Below are 18,062 nucleotides of genomic sequence, written 5' to 3'. Positions count from 1 at the left end.
TGCCTGTATAGACTAAAGTCTCAGTTCATTCAATTCATGATTTACAAATTTAAAAGCAGTAAAAAATGAGACGTCATCATTTCTAACTTCACCATTTTGGGGTTTTTATTTTTTACAAATTAGTCTAACCTAATCTTTCATGGACTAACTTGGTATTTTTAGCTAATGTGATTTTCTGGAGCAGTTAAATTCACTAAATTGACAATGTACAGCAAAAGTGAACTGTTCTCCTTATTTCACTTTAACTTAATTCTAAGTTTAGTAAGACTTTGGGCAAACAAACCCATCCTTATTCTATATATTTTAGCTTCTTATTTGACCATATTTTTAAAAGTAAACTACATTTCTGCAATTAACACAGAATTACCTAAAGATTATTTTATATTAAGACCATGAAAGAAAAAAACAGTGCCAATTAAAATATGACTCAATGGCTTAATGACAGTGCAGCATAGTGCATGAATCAGCTACACTATTGCCTCTAGCTGCTTTAGCTGCTTTGAAATATCTCTGATCTATTTGAGGACATTTAGTAATTCCTCCTGACTTCAGCTGTTAATTACTGACATGAAATAGGCAATCCTTTTGCACATTATCTCAGTAGCGAAACATAATACAGTATCATCTGCTTGTGTGTAACTTCCTCAGATTCCACAAAGCTCTTGTCTGTTCTTTAGTGGGGGGGGGGGGGATGAACTGGTTACTCTTTGAACAATAAATATTTGCTTAAATACTATCAAATGTACACCATGCTCAGTATCCAAGCTTACTCATTCCAACATGGAATCCCAGGATAATCTTTTTAAACGCATTTTATGGAATTAGCAAATAACCCCAGTACATGTAGTTCCAACAATAGTGCATTACTTATCTGAAGTGAAATATGTACAGCTAGATCAAGTTCAAGCACTCACAGGCAATAACCACCACCAAATCGCTACCAGTTTATAAGACTCTCAGACTGTAAAAATGTACCTCAATCTCAAATACTAAAAATATGAAAAAGTCACAGAACTGATAAAAATACCAGGCTTTAACTTGAAAACTCCTTGAAACTTGTTTAAAAAAAAAAAAGTCACCCTCTTTATTTTGATCTTTACCCTCCTTACACTCAAGCTTCACACAACCACAACAGTGCAGAGGCATGCACAGCTAACCCCAATGCTCATTCTTTTAGATTTTTCTGAGGGAAAATGCTGCAAAGGGCAGAATACAGATATTGTATGTTAATGGAACTCCTATCTGTCTTGTTTTATTAGGAAGTACGTATAATATATGTACTAAGTTAAACGGTCAACTAAACCCTCTGACTTCCAGACTCCAGAGACAGACTCCTAACAGGTGTCTCAGCATTTGATCATCACACGGTGATCTAATTCTGAGATGTTACTGTTACCTCTCCTGCACGACAGGAATGTAGGAAGTCTGCTGTTTGTGTAATAGAAAGCTTCGGAAAAAATTACATTTGTAGGGGCACCTGGGTGGCTCTGTCAGTTAAGCGTACCAACTTTTGGTTTCAGCTCAGGTCATGATGTCAGGGTTATGAGATGGAGCCCCGAGTTGAGTTGGGCTCTGCGCTTAGCAGAGCAGTGAGATTCTCTTCCTCTGCCCTTTCACCCACTTGCGTGCATGCACTCTCTAAAATAAATATTGTAATTAAAGATGAAAGGTCTCTTAGAAATATAATCAATATTGCTGATTTCCCAGTGTAGAAAATTCACTATTAGTAGTTAACTTTCCCAGAATCTCAAAACCAGTTAAATATCTTAAGACTAAGTATCACTGTACTGATCCCCAATCCTGAGCCCCTCCTATACTAACATACTATACTCTCCTCGAAGTCCAAGAAAAATGTACATATAAATACAATAAGCAAAAAGTTAGCTGGTGTGGAGGTGGGGTTTGGAAACATTCAGAAAAAAAGTAGTTTGTAAGCTCATCTGTGATCTACAGATAAGCAGTAATACTAAAACAAAAGTACTACTGAGTAAATATTAAATATTAATATTTACTAGAATATTAAAACATAAGTACTATACTACTTTCTTTGTCCTCTGAAATGACTGCAGCGGATGCTCTTAGTCAGCCAAACTTTTTCTAACCTGATTTAATTGACCCCCAATCCTCAGATGGCCTTTTTAAAAAAGATTTATCTGAGAGAGAGCACACGTGTGCACAGGCACATACAAGAGCCAGACAGGCAGAGCCAAGAGAATCTCAAGCAGACTCCACACTGAGTGAACCTGGAGCCGGAGCTGGGCTTGTTCTCACAACCCTGAGATCATAACCTGAGCAGAAACCAAGAGTTGGAGGCTTAACCAACTGAGCCACCCAGGTGCCCATTACCTTTTAAATCAAGGAAACAGAGCCAGACTTTCCAAGTACATCTGGATCTTCTATATAAAGAGAGATCTTTTAAAAAAAACCTCACCCAGGGGTACGTGAGTGGCTCAGTGGGTTAAAGCCTCTGCCTTCAGCTCAGGTCACGATCCCAGGGTCCTGGAATCAAGTCCCGCATCGGGCTCTCTGTTCGGCACAGAGCCTGCTTCCCTTCCTCTCTGCCTACTTGTGATCTCTGTCCATCAAAAAACAACAACAACAAAAACTCTCAACCCAGTAGCGGATGAAGTCACATAAAAGTGTCCCCCCAAAACAAGTATGCAGGTACATCCTTTTCCTATCTTACTTTAACACTGAGTAATGCTCTCTTTTAAGTGTGTACCAAAACTGATTTCTGCCATCCAACATCTTTCTCAGGAGTCACCTCAAAATTCTAATCCTGTCTCCATTAGTATATCTTATTTAACATATGAAAAACATACTTTTTTTTTTTTTTTTAAACTACAGTTTGTTAGGCCTTGAGAATTTTGGGACAATTCTTTGCTGTGTGTCACCACAATCATCGATTCCTTTATGGCATGCTTTCATTTACGAGACTTCAGGCACTGTTTTCTGTTGTTATATTATTACACAGTAAATTTTTCTTTCTATGAGTGCTGTAAGTTTTGATAAAATTACAAGTGTGCCAGCATCAACAGATACAGCTGATTTTAGGAACACTGAACTTTTCTTAAAGTACATTAAGAGGCTCCAAAGTACCAACATGTTCACTGGCAAAAAACAAGAAGGGATGAGGCTGTGGATTAAAACCCAAGTTCAGGGGCACCTGGGTGGCTCAGTGGGTTAAAGCCTCTGCCTTCAGCTTGGGTCATGATCCCAGGGTCTTGAGATGGAGCCCCACATCAGGCTCTCTGCTCTGCGGAGAGCCTGCTTCCTCCTCTCTCTCGGCCTGCCTCTCTGCCTATTTGTGATCTCTGTCAGATAAATAAATAAAATCTTAAAAAAAAAAAAAAAACCCAAGTTCAAAAGGTCAAATGTCAAAATAATGAAAACCAATCAACCGACCGGGCCTATTTCAAGAACAGAGGGGAAGCTGGGAGCAAGACCACACACCTATCCTTCCCCCAGGTTTCCTTCCCCCTCTGGGTTTGTCCCTCCATCGAGACTCCTCTGACCTGTTGTCACTGTTGTTTATTTATGCTATGGAGAGGCAAACAGAAAGGTCCTACACTTCTCCTAATTAAGCCACTATCAGATTTACCGGCAACTTTGGCAGAGTATCTGAGGTGATTTTCTTTCTTTATATTTAGTGACTTGATTCTGATTCTTTCTGTTGTTTTGTATGGAACAGCACTTTATCTGTGTATTAACAGAACTGTTCCCCTGTATCCTTTACGGCTTTTCCTTGTTTTTGTTTCCTTTTTAAATTATGCATGAATTTTATGTGTATGTGAAATTAAGGTCCTTATTAACCCTGAGAAAAAAGAAAAGCCACCCAATGATTTGCTATACTACTAGATAAATGAAGCCCTCTGATTTAAAAAGAAAATGCAACCAAACACAAAGCACAGAAAAAGGCAGAACCTTTACTGCTGATCCTATAAAGGCCATAGCCATCTTCAATTTTACTACCTTCCTCTCGGTACTAATGGAATATTTAACCACAGTAAGGCATCAGTCACAGAAAAGTAGGGTGTCACAATAATAAAACTTTGATCACCTAATTTTGAAGTTTCAACAATAGACTAATAATTGAAAACTGAATAGGAGAGTCAAACTCTACCTCTGACTGGATACGCTAGTATTCAGTGTTCTTCAGTTCTGAAACAATAACTTGCTTAAGTAGTCATCTGTACTACCACCTGTGAACCAGTTAAAAATATAAAACTTGGGTCTCACTCCTGACCCGCTTAATGAGAAATTTTGAAGAGGAGTCATAACAATCTGTTCGAACAAGCTTTCCTGAGTCTGATGCTTGCTAAAGTCTGAGATGCAGTAGTCTAAATCAAGTTATACAGAGGCAGATTAAATAGATGCCTAAAGCAGCAAAAGATCCCTGAAGATTAAGTCAGAAACAGTTTATATTTTCAACCATGACTGCTTAATTAATAAAATAAACAAAAAAAAATTCAGTGTGCTGAGTAGTATGAACTTATCTTGAGAATTTCTTTTTTGCAATGGGCACATGCAAATGGCATAACACAACTATAAGCCAAATGCCAACCCTGACCCTGACCAATAACACCAATTCCAACATGAAAAAAGTATTATAAAACATTACAGACTACGAAGGTATTACTTAGTTTTCTGTTTATATTTATAATTTTTTGAAAAATTTCTCAATTTGTCTGGTTCAAAGAAAATAGATACATAGGTGAAAGTTTCCCAAAATGTACACCAGAAATGTTTAACAAACTCTGTATAAGATTATTCAGAACTTTAGTGGATGTCAAAAACTAATGCACAACTGTGCCTACATGGGGAAACAATCCCCAATAACTTAGTGTTACGTTCTCTGGTGTAGGAATGTGTTAAGAGACACAGAGTGTGAACCTACTTAAATCCCTACCTCAAACCTTTTATCTGCTTAAAAAAATTTCAAATAGATCAAAGATGTGTAAAACAAAAATACTACAACACATGGATTCAAATAATTGTTCAATAACTGAATACATCTTCAATTAATTCAAAACACCTATATAAAATTCAAGTTTCTACATGGCATAAAGTGTGATAAACAAAGCAAAGAAACATGGCAAAGTGAATAAAAATTGGAACTTAAATCCTGAAGGCCAATTTTGTTAAGAAAATTGCAGCTGATATCCAGAATGCTAATTCTGTTAAGAGCTCCTACAATCAATATAAAAAAAGCCAACTAACCACAGAAAGATGGACAAACACCAAGTTTCATTAATCCTGTAATACTGTACATTTTTTTCAAATTTACCTTCTCTGGGATTGGGATGCATTTTAAAATAGCACCTTATAAATAACTGGCAAGCAGGTAGCAATACTTCAGGAAAAATGAGAAAAGCACTACTCTAAGCTCAAAAAGAAACACAAATGGCTCATAAATAACACGTAAAAAGCTCAATTTCATACAAAAGAAATGCAAATTAAAACCTAATATTTCATTTTTCACTTAAAATAATGACAAAGAAAAAAAAAGTTCCACAATACAATGCTGGCAAGGATACAGAAACAAACATTCATTTGCTCATTCCTTACTGGTCAGAGTAGATAAATCTCTATGAAAGGCAATCTGGCAATATAATAAAATTCAAACATAACCCTGTAACTCAACCAATTTCATTTGTAGGGAATTCATTTTGGGCATATATGTGTCAATGTGTGAAAAAATGTGTGTACCAGGTTTTGTTAGGAGGGTACTAAGGGCAGCACATGTTTTTCTTTTTAATATTTTATTTATTTGAGAGAGAGAGAAAGCACAAGCAGGGGGAGGGGGAGAAGGAAAGAGAAAATGAGAAGCAGAATCCCCACTGAGCAGGGCTCAAATCCCAGGACCTAGACATGACAACCAGAGCAGAAGGCAGACATTCAACTGACTGAGTCACCCAGGTACCCAAGCAAGTATTTTTAATAGCAAAACTACAAACCTTGAATGCCCATCAATAGAATAAAACAAACTATACAGTCATTAAAAAGAGTAAGGCAACTTTATATTTACTGTTCTAGAACAATACAAGTGAAATCAGCACCTATCAGTAGATGGGGTACCTGGCTAGCTCAGTAGGTATTTGAGTATGCAACTCTTGATCTCAGGGTTGTGAGTTTGATTCCGACGATGGGTGTAGAAATTACTTTAAAAGCAGCCCTATCAGTAGAATACTTTTTGAATGACAACAGTAAAAGAAACAGAAATGACAAAGCTAAAACAGCTTGCACTTACCAAGAACTTCATTAGAAGAAAACTATATATAGTATACTGACTTTATAAAATACAGCTCTTTTCACTACTATGAATAGTGAAGCCTGAACACCCACACCCTACCATGCGTTAAAATGCCAACATTATGATATGGTCAATTACCAACTTTTAAACATGCTCACAGGGATTGCTATTATAGTTATTCAGTAGGTACCAAGAGTCCTCAAATTACCTTCCTCCAATAATTTCTTCCAGTATCAGTTATTTCTATGCCATAAGCATAAAAATAAAGAACTATCATCAAAGAACACATAATTGTGTACAAAAAGAAAAAAAAACCCCACATAAGTCAGTTAAAAATGAAGTCATTTACCTCTTGTAGGTGATCTGGCTATTTCTGGATTCATCACTAACTTAATGTCTTCAGTGTCTATAATGCTAGCATTGTATTTCTCAATTTATATAGTTCTACGAAGTTACGTCAAAAAAAAAAAAAAAAAAAAACCTTTAGAAACCTGATCATGTGAACACGGCAGTTTTAAAAAATAAGATATTGGTTGTTCAATAAGATCACCTAAAGGACAGTTTATCTATAATCCCCTAGCACAGTCCAAGTTTAGATTACTGTAGAACTTTAACATCTATTTATATAACCAGTCAAGAGAAGAGTAGACTACTTCCTTCTTTGGGTATAAACAGGTCACTTAACTTGCTACAGTAAATTGATTCAATTTGTTAAGTGATACCCTATTTCCAGAGAATAACTATGTTCTTGCCTAAGATTCAAAACAATTTATATTATCATCTTCCATATCTGACATGTGATGCCACAGAACCACTAGCAGAGGTACTTCATTATGTGTATTCCTTTCAAAGATACTATCTTTGCAAGGCTTAATTTTTGATAGTCGCTCTAACAAAAAGCAAATATAAGGCAAATATCAGTGTAGAACAGTAAATAAAGGCGGCAGTGTCCAACTCAACTCCATAGTTTAAGAAACTGACATCACACTAGTAGATAATGGTGCTTTAAGAATGAAATAAAAATATTTTGATTCCGGGCACCTGGTTGGCTCAGTGGGTTAAGCCTCTCCCTTTGGCTCAGGTCATGATCTCAGGGTCTTGGGATGGAGTTCCACAACCCGCTCTCTGCTCAGCAGGGAGCCTGCTTCCTCCTCTCTCTCTGCCTGCCTCTCTGCCTACTTGTGATCTCTCTCTGTCAAATAAATAAATAAAAATCTTTAAAAAAAAATATTTTGATGGGCACCTGGGTGGCTCCATGGGTTAAGCTGCTGCCTTAAGCTCAGGTCATAATCTCAGGGTCCTGGGATCGAGTCCCGCATTGATTGGGCCCTCTGCTTAGGAGGGTGCCTGCTTCCCTCTCTCTCTCTCTCTCTGCCTGCCTCTCTGTCTACTTGTGATCTCCTTCTGTCGGATAAATAAATAAAATCTTAAAAAAAAAAGTTTTGATTCCAGTGTATGTGTGGTATTTGTTTAAAGGCTACTAAGCTGTTAGGACATAAATACTTAACTAAGTTTTTAGGACCAAACCAATAAATAAATGAAATTCTGAGTCATTTCTTCAGGCGTTAGGGTACCTTGAAAAATCACTGAGACATTAAGCATGTGAACTTAAGGTAGTTTAGGAACTTCTACTCTACCTAAAACCTAGCTAAGTTAATCTATCTAAGTCCATCCACCCTTCTCAGCTCAGATGAAATACCTTCTCCTTTGTGAAATCATCTATATAATTCATGTGACTAAAACTACATTCTTTTTTTTTTTAAGATTTTATGTATTTATTTGACAGAGAGAAATCACAAGTAGATGGAGAGGCAGGCAGAGAGAGAGAGGAGGAAGCAGGCTCCCTGCTGAGCAGAGAGCCCAAAGATGCGAAACTCAATCCCAGGATCCTGAGATCATGACCTGAGCTGAAAGCAGCAGCTTAACCCACTGAGCCACCCAGGCGCCCCCTAAAACTACATTCTTAATTGCCTCACAGCTTAAGTCCCCAACCAAGTCAGAGAAGAACTAGTGACACTAACACAGTTCGTTTGTGTACTTAATATTCCTTTCATTTGTAAAGGGATAAGCAAACATTTATATAGGGTCAAGTTCAACTTGATATATTTAAACAACACTAATCTTACTAGAATCACAACAAAGAACAAACTACAAGATGTAAACAGTCACATGGAAAGGTACGACACAATATTTTGAACAATTTGGAATCTACAGTGTTCCAATGCGTTTCTAATACCAAAAAATGGACAAAAAGAAAGCAAACAGAAAACCGCAAACCCCACTTATATATAACCTGTACAGACAGTCTCATACTTCTGAGATCAGCATTCAAAGCATACAGCTTTATCTGGGCAAACAGCTAAAATATATTGGTATGGTTCAGTCAGCTATGTATCAAGCAAAAGAAATACCTAAGAAATTAAAAACAGGCAAATTACCTTTTCAAAATAGACTGTCCATTCCTCAATAAAATTCACAGAAAGCTAGTATAAATGCATAGGTTTTATTTAACATTTTGTAAGATGTTAAACACTATAAACAAAGAGTCTTCTAGAACTAAACCCTTGCAAGTACTTAAGTATAAACACAAAGACCAAATGCAATATATGCATACCTTTAGGAAATCAAGTTAGCTTTTTATGAACAAAAAAAAAATCAAAGAATTCTAACTCTAAGGTGACAACGATGAGTTTTCGGCCTGACAGAAAATGCTTAAGTGGTAAATATTTGTTCTTTATCACTACCCCTTTCTAAAGATTTAGTAAAACTACCTTATCTAACCCCAGTGCTATACCTAATTTAGAACAAAGCCTACTCTACAACATATGTTCAATAAATTAGTTTATAATTAATGTTTATGTAATTAATGGTCTTTAAAGTACCAGGCCTATTTCCATGGCTTACCTCCAGCCCTAAGAGTATTTGGATTCATTCATTCATTTCATAGTGACAAGTAATACCCAAGTTTTAATTCAAGTTAAAACCCCCAAATTGTAATTCAAGTGCTGTATTAAAAAGAACTTTATTAAGCTGTTTTTATGTCTCTTTTTAATTAACTAGGTTAACTGCTTAATAAGATCCAATAATTTCTCAAACTGGAAATCTACCACCCCTAACAGCAGCAGCAGTGTAGAAATGTTGACTTAGCACTTGCTGGGCGACAGGAATTACTCTAAAGGCTGTACACAAATTAACTTATTTTATCTCAGAACCACCATATGAGGTAGTTATTATCAGCTCTATCTTCTGAAAAAGCAATAAGCACAGGGAGGCTAATTAACATTGCCAAGATCGCAGCTAATAAGTAGCAAAGCTAGGACACAACTCCAGCCCCGTAATCTTTGTCTGTGGCTTAGGATGTATTTCCCTTTGATTCTCTTCTCAGCTCATCTACTTTTTAATAAGGCTGCCTTATTGGAAACCCACTGTGGAATCTCTAAATAGTCCTTATTCAGTTGGTGCTTCCAACTCAAGCCCCAAAGAATCTGGTATGAGAAGCTGCTACAACAATGTCTGGTAAATTTTCCCCAGTGTCAACCTTAAAGGTCCTGTACCAGCCAACTCCTTATTGTAGCAGTGTTTGTACTGGAATCTCATATTTATTAAATATTTTTAGATTTTCTTCCATCTTCTCATCTAGACTGCCTTTTGGAAATTAAAAAAATGTGGAAAGTCTCTGACTCGTATTATGGAGATTAGCACTTCTTTGGCTGGTTAGTTCAAAACTTTTCTTCCTCAAACTTTACAAGGGGTTTATCACACCTTGAGACCCCAAGTTCTGTTCATTTCTCCTTTATCACCTGATTATAGATTTAAACTATATCCTGTCCTTAAGTTTTCTAGATTTTTCCAGCAGCTTGTCCTGAAGCTATATATACCATAAAGAACTCAGGATGGTGGTCTTACAAAACATGCATCCTTGAAGGAAAGAGCTACACCACCTTCACTCCATAAACATTACCCCAGATTAATTCCTTAGCCTTTGACCCATCCCAAAATTGAAATGAATCTGACGCCCAAAACCAAAAGATTCAGAATAGAAACCAAATTATAAATTATATACACCAAATCACCCTACCATCATGCTGTCTCCACCAAGAAATCAAGGAAAATGCCTTTTCATGAAAACCAACCAGTTTTTCACATTTATGTTGAAGATTAACCCACAATCTACAGTATAGTGACAAATTTCACACTCTCCTGTTGCCTTTTCCAAATCAGGTTTTTTTTTTCTTTTTGAAGTTCCATGCACAAGGCAAGTATACAGATATAGACACAAACTCTGTTTCCCAAAGCGTTTATACTCCAACCAGGCAAAAGAAAGAAACCAATCTTTAATTATTCATACTATCCATAAACCAGTCCTATATCATTTCAAGTGATGAGGCATGGAAATACTGACTTACACAAATCATTTGGATACTTGAAAGAATACACAAACTGCAGTATCTTCTCAAGTAAACTCTTTCCCCCCCTTCAGAAAAAAAAGTTTTAAAAATGTTGCTCGATGGGCACCTGGGTGGCTCAGTCAGTTAAGTGTCTGCCTTCAGCTCAGGTCATGATCCTAGTGTCCTGGGCTCAAGCCCTGCATCAGGCTCCCTGATCAGCGGAGTCTGCTTCTCCCTCTCCCTCCGCCCCTCCCCTGATCAATAAATAAAATCTTAAAAAAAAAAAAAAAATGCTGTTCCGTCTGCCAAGAAAGCTCTGCTCCCTGTACCCCCAAACCCTGGCAAACCATTATTCAACTTAGACTTTTATTCCATCTTCTCTTGTCCCGTCTAAACTGAATTTCCAAATCATGCCTTCATACAAACACTGGTATTCTCTTTCAGAAGCCTAATCACAATGTGAAATTGCACTTACTTTATGGGGACAAGAACCAGATCAGCTTTTTAGTATCTAGCTGGCACTGTCCAACACAGAGAAAGCACTCAATTAACTAACTTTACGACTAACTAAACATTACTTATGTAAATCACTGGGTTCACTCAATATCAAAATACCTCAGAATTCTGCAGCTTAGGGGAGAAGATACAAAAAGAAAATAACTAATTAGGTACAAAATTACCAACGTCAAATATTATATCTCCCTGAAGGTTCAAGACTATCATACTGTTTTATTCCATAAAAAAATTATCAGCTCCCTCAAAATAAACGAAGAACAGATTTCTTAAAATTTGTCGGAACTCCAAAGTGCTTCTTAAAATCCCCTGCAAGAGTATCATCTCTTCTTCCTTAAAGTGATTTTTCACTGACCAATCACAAACTTGGCAACATCTTCCACTGACAGATGTGCTCTTCTTTAGCTAATTTACTTGGGTTTTTTTGGATTTTTTTCTTTTTTTCATAATTTCCAAGCCAAAATGGCAAAAGGAAAGTTAAGCATACTGTAAAAGGAATACTTCAGAAAAGTGATGGGAGCAGGCAAAAATCACAACAAATGAAATTTAAAAATGATTTACAGCTGTGGCAGTTTGAAAACTAACTTGTCTACTGGGACTGGACAGACAGACTTTTAAGACTAGTCTGATAGAGAGTGCACTAATTTACACTAGATCCAATTCTCTGAAAACAGTACAATAATAGATCTAGAATCTAGAATTTATGGGTATGTGTCCCAAACACCAGAAAAAGTACCTTTGGGCCCTTAATATGAATAGAGATGATTTAAAGATATACTACTTTAACTAAAGTACTCTCAAACAAATTTAATTTAGTAAAAAACTATTTGTTTACTGTCAACAATGAAATCAAAGAGTATGATTGAATTCTGAGTCCCTCAGACAGAATTTTCAGAAGTTAGTCCTCTTTACCATTCTTAGTGAAAATTAAAAGCCTTTTTTTGGGCAGAATAATGGATTCCTAGGCATATTTATAACCACACCTGACCCCTAAACAACACAGGTATGAACAACACATATCTACTCATACAGATTTTTTTTCAATAAATATAGTACAGGACTATAGATTATTTTCTTGTGATTTTTCCCTTACCTTGCTGTAAGAATATTGTAGATAATACATAAATAACATACAAAATATATGTTAACTGTTTGTTATTGGTGAAGTGAGCTATTAGTAGGTAATTTGTAGGGGAGTCAAGTTAGACACTGATTTCTGCAGGGGGTGGGAAGAGCTATTGCTCTAACCCCCTTTGTGGCTCAAAGGTCAACTGTGTATAAGAATAGCTGAAGGAGGAGACTGACTGGTGGCTGTCTTAGGTATTCACTCTTCCTAGCTAATTAACTATGTAACTGATCCTCCTTAAGTTTAAGTTCTAGCTGTTTTTAGTATCTGGGGTTCTCAAGACATGAGATGATAGAGGACTATACCAAATACATTTACAGATTCATACTACACTCCATTTGAAGTATTCCTACTATCAAAACTATCACACATTCCATACAATTAAATAGGATTTAATTTTAGTATCACTTAAAGACAGTATTAGGTAAGCTTCTAGCTCTTCAGACTCTAGAAGATAACCCAGTAAGCTAGCTCTGTCCAGAATTAGGTGGGCTTTTTTGTTTAAAGTTTAGTTATAGCCTCTGGGAACCATTTCACAAAGAAAACATCCCAATGCCAAAAATATGTTCATTTTGATCTATCGAATCTATTTATATGTTACTTCTCATTCCCTATTAACCGAACCAAAATCTTTCACAAGCATACATTTTTCGAAAGCCTACCACTTCCTAACACTAACACACACACACACACACACACACACACACTCTAACCCAGTATTACATGTAACTTTCCTTGCCCAATTCCAAATTCCATTTTCCCTGCTCAAATGTGGCTTGCCAAGAAATATTCAATACTTAGTGAATCAAATGTCAAAATAATTATTTCTCCTCAAGGTGAGTAAAATCTGCCCTTTATTGTCCTCAAGTCTTTGACATTATCTGCATATTAAATTAGTATGAAATCTTACGTTATGATTTTATATAACTCCTTCATTGGTTATATCATAATTACAAGTGAACAATAATGAGATTATCACTAAACTAAAAAGATGTACTCAGGGGCACCTGCATGGCTCAGTCGTTAAGCATCTGCCTTCAGCTCAGGTCATGATCCCAGGGTCCTGGCATTAAGCCCTGTATCAGGTTCCCTGCTCAGCAGGAAGCCTGCTTCTTCCTCTCCCACTCCCTCTGCTTGTGTTCCCTCTCTCACTGTCTCTCATTCTGTCAAATAAATAAAATCTTTAAAAAAAAAAAAATTTTAAAAAAAGACATACTCAATGAAACTTAAGATATAAACCAAAAACATGCCTTAAAGTCAAAAACAAGCTGATTTAATAGACAACTGTCCAGTTGCTATTAAAAACAAGTGATACTTTAACCTGAAGTTCCAATAATTATCAAAGAAACTAGAAAAAACTGACATGAAACTTTAAAAGTGATTGGATGTTTTAAGGAAATTTTTAAAGTTATGAATATCATAGCTATATAAGAAACCATCTTTGACCTATGTACACTGAAATATTTAGAAATGAAAGTATATAATATCTAACATTTGCTTAAAATTATATGGGACAGGGAAAAGTTGGGATTTGGATGAAACAGGACAGCCCAAGGTTGAAGATGCTGGATAAACAGGTGGGAGTTCATTATACTATCATACTTCTGCATTCATTTGAAAATTTCTGTAATACATTATTTCCCTCATAAGACTATATATTCCTGCCACCAATGACTCATTTCACTGCCCATGTAACATTTTGTTCCAAAATTGTCTTTTAAAAAACCTCAGGGAGAATACATCGTGACAAAGAAATCATTTTTTAAAAATGATTTAAATGTCACATATATACAGAATAAACGGAAGCAACAAAAGGGGAAGATTTTCAAAAGAAGTACCATTAGGCAGTATCTCACAACTTATGCAGAATACAGTATAAGAAGAAAAAAATTAGGACAGTTATAAAGAAAATACTAGAAGGAAGCTCAACAGGGTAGTCAATTGTGCACCACAGCAATAAAAGAAAAGGTAAAGGACTTTGGGGAGACTCCAAGAGTATATTACACAACAAAAGATTCCTCCTTTTAGCTCATAACATATGTACAGTAATAGCTGTATAATTAACATTAAAAGCGCCAAATAATTTCTATCCCATCCCACACATCATTCTTTCTAGAAATAACTATCTTTCACTAAGATGTATCACTTTTCTACCACATTTAAATGCTGTAACATTTAACCCAAGATATAGCACCGAATAACTAAAATCTGACCTTTGAAGCTCACTGTCTACTGAACAACTATATAAATATATTGCTAGTAAGAAATCTTTCTTTGATCAAAGAAAATTTTGAACAAAATCAATTTTTGTTCAAAGAAAAATTTCTTTGAACAGCTGTATATATTGCTGGTAAAAAAGAATCCATCTTAAAAAGTCATTTATTAAGTCTAAGAAGGTCTTCTCTGGACTATTCTAAATTTGGATGATTTTGAGACTCCCCTAACAAAGCCCTCTATCTAGTGGCAGAAAACTAAAAGTAGAGAAACAAAGTATGCATTTTCGAAGACAGTACTTACTTAAGAATGGTTTTTGCACTGCTGCAGTCTTCAAATCGGATGGAGTAACCAACTTCCTGGCCCAACATTACATCCATTTCATCAGCAACTCTCTGGGCCACACTCATTGCAGCAACTCTCCTGGGTTGGGTACAGGCAACTCCTCTCTTGGGTCCTGGTAATGATCGCATGTACTCCACACACCACTGTGGAATCTATCAAATAATTTCAAATTTAAATTAATTCTACTCTGCCTGCACATCAGGCATATTCAACATATATTTTATTGCATTCCAATAATTTAAAGCAAAAATCAATTAGGCACACCAAGTATTAGGGCTCTAACTTAGAGCATGAGCCCTCCAAGCCAAGGGGTCATACACTGATGACGACATAATACTCCAGAGCAGACTAGGTCCACTGAAGCTGTGCTAAATATGCTCTACAGCATCAACTGTTAGATCATTAAACCTTTCTCTATATACTGGAAAAAACCCAACTTATAAAAAATTCTACTTTTTAACAAATGTGAGTTTCCACAAATTTTCTCAGAAATTATTAAATTCTTATACAATCTGATTACAAAATGCAGATGAAAATAGAAATCACAACCCTTGTGGTTATAAAGCTATGTCTTTTAAGTCAATTCAAATTTGGTTTGTAAACCAGCAGAAGAATCAAACCCCTATTCTTCTGCTTTTGGGAGAAGTATGCACAATGGAACGCCTTAGGTGCCATCTTAAAAGTCAATTTCAGTAACTGTCAATCTCAAACTCGATGGCACCTACAAAAGCAAGAAAAAACACCAACAAGCACAAGTTGGTTGGCTTCCATGACAACAGCGCATTTCTCCCTTGTTCCATTATCAACAGAAGCTAACAGAACCTCTAATTTCTTGGCTCTTCACTCACTTACCTAGGTAAGAACCATGGCAAAAATCTAAGTAATCACTATATTAAATGGGAATCCACTGCATTAAAGTCATGATGGGCCTCCATCAAAGCATCCAAAAGCTTGTCAAACTCAAATGCCGCAGAAAATGCAGGTGGGGGTGGTTTTGGTAAAGGATTACAAACACACTTGAAGAATATTGGTTGTCGTACCATTGCCACATTTTAGTTAGGTTACTTCTACAATTTGGGGATAACTGTTTTCACTTACAAATATCTAAAAGGGGAGAAGGGTGACTATATCACTTCTCTAAGAACTTAACAATGCGTATCTTTAAAGGACTTAAAATGAACAGAAATAAATACTACCCTAAAAGAGAAGGGTCTCTCTAGGTCTATAAACCCACAAACCAAAGTTAAAGTGGTTTTCCAGCTAAGTTTTATATATTTATCTTCATTTCTGCAAGCCTTTTGCAAAGGCAAAATGCACTTTATAAGACCAAACAAAATGAAATTCAAACAAACATTTACCATTCAGTTAAAACTATTTAAAACCATTTGGAATTCTCAAGGCAAGAATGTTCAAAGCTTTTAAAATTCACTCCAGTGAAATGGGTAACTTGCTTCCACTTTAAAATTAAGATACAAACATTTTTGGCCAATTCAGCAGTTTTTGAACCTTGATCTCGGGACTTCTTCTTACTCTTAAAAACAATCAAGGATGCCAAATAACTAACAGACTTTACTATATGAGGAAATTAAAACTGAAAAACTTTTAGAGTATTTATCAATTCTTAACAATAAAAACCTATCCTATGCTACCAAAAACATTTTCTATGAAAAATAATTACATCTTCCAAACCAAAAAAGAGAAGAAAGAAAAAATTAGCAGAAAGAATACATTGTTTTGCATTTTTGCATATCTCTAATGTCTGGCTTAATAGAAGACTGCTGAATTCTCTTATCGGTTTCAATTTTGAATTTATTGCACTATTTTTGTTTTGCTGGAAGTATATAAAGAAAATCCCAGGACCTCTGAGTTTCAGGAACCTTCCAGGTTTCCCAGACAATATTTGGAAAACGGCGCAGGCAATGCATCTATTCACATTTCTAAGAACATTATCCTGATTGGTCTTATTTACTCTCCTGACTTCTAGTATTACCTGTAATACACTGACAATCCTAACTATGTTTTCCATCCTAACCTAGTGGTCATTTCCACTTGAGGAATGAATATTTTACTGGTATCCCAAATTCAACAAGTTCAAAACCGAAACTATTTCACACCTTCCTCCTATACTTACTAATCCCTCCTATGTCCCAACAGTAATATTAACATCCTAACTCCAATCTACTCTTTATTCTCCATTCTACTACCTTATAAGGAGTCAAATTTTTGTTATGACTTCCTACATAGTCTGTCGTCAACATTCTCACTAGACAGGACATTTCTGTAAAAATCCCTACTGAAAAGCTCTGATGGCTCCCCGATCTATAGCACGATACACTGAGGCTTAGCCTGTTGTTCCAGTCCCACCTGCCCCATCTCCCTCTTTGTACACACCCTATATACTGGCCAGAACATACAAAGTTTTCTCTTCTCTGAACTTGTGCCTCTGTTCACCCTGAACTGGCTTTAGTTTCTTACACATGGATAATAGTATGAACACACCAAGTTGCAATGTAAAATGACTTTTACTGTGAGTCTCAGTCAAAAGTTAGAGTCAATACTTTAGATTCTGTTTGGAGGGTCTCATTTTCTGACAGGCATAAAAAGATAACCAAAAGGGCTTGCTCTTAATGGTTTTGAGTAAAAAACTTTAATAGGAGCATGCCAAAAAAACACTTGGGTGAAATTCACTAAGCTGTTCAGCTTCCCTCTGAACTACCCAAATGGCCTGCGATTTTAAGTACACAAAACAAACAACAAAAACCACTACAAATATTCATCGAAATAATCACAAACCTCTCATTTTGATATCACTTGACCTTCCACATTAACTGCTACTAAAGAAACTCATCTCTGAAACAAAGTTAACCACGTAAGACCATAGAACAGGAAAATGAAATAAATATAACTTTGGCTATAAAACAAAGAGACAAAGCTTTAAATACTGAGCCCACCTAAATCTACTATGTAACCACAGGCAACTCACTAAACCTCTAAGATTCTTACCAATCTCAGGCTCATTTTGCTCATCTGGAAAATAGTGACCAACAACTTCCTTATAGTGTTCTTGAAACAAATACAAAGGATACAGTGCCTAGCTTTATCCAATTCCTAATTAAATAAATTAGTACTATGCAAAGCAGATAAATCAGCTGAAATTCTTTAAAATACTAAATCTTCAAAATAAGTTGTATCTTTTCACACATTTAAATTTCCGTAAGATGAT

At 35.9% G+C, this 18,062-nt stretch overlaps 1 protein-coding gene across 1 annotated transcript in view; it reads right to left on the bottom strand.

Moving 5' to 3' along the window:
- Window positions 1-18,062, bottom strand: part of DHX15 (DEAH-box helicase 15) — a 57,797-nt gene that overhangs the window by 30,432 nt on the left and 9,303 nt on the right. Inside the window, exon 3 of the mRNA XM_082727453.1 lies at window positions 14,798-14,991. Coding sequence (XP_082583579.1) covers window positions 14,798-14,991 — 194 coding nt within the window. The remainder of the gene's footprint in view (window positions 1-14,797; window positions 14,992-18,062) is intronic.

The sequence above is a fragment of the Mustela nivalis genome, assembly GCF_964662115.1.
Source record: "Mustela nivalis genome assembly, chromosome: 4".
Lineage (NCBI taxonomy): Eukaryota > Metazoa > Chordata > Mammalia > Carnivora > Mustelidae > Mustela > Mustela nivalis.
The sequence above is the reverse complement of the archived record's forward strand: the minus strand, read 5'-3'. Positions and strand labels throughout refer to the sequence as shown.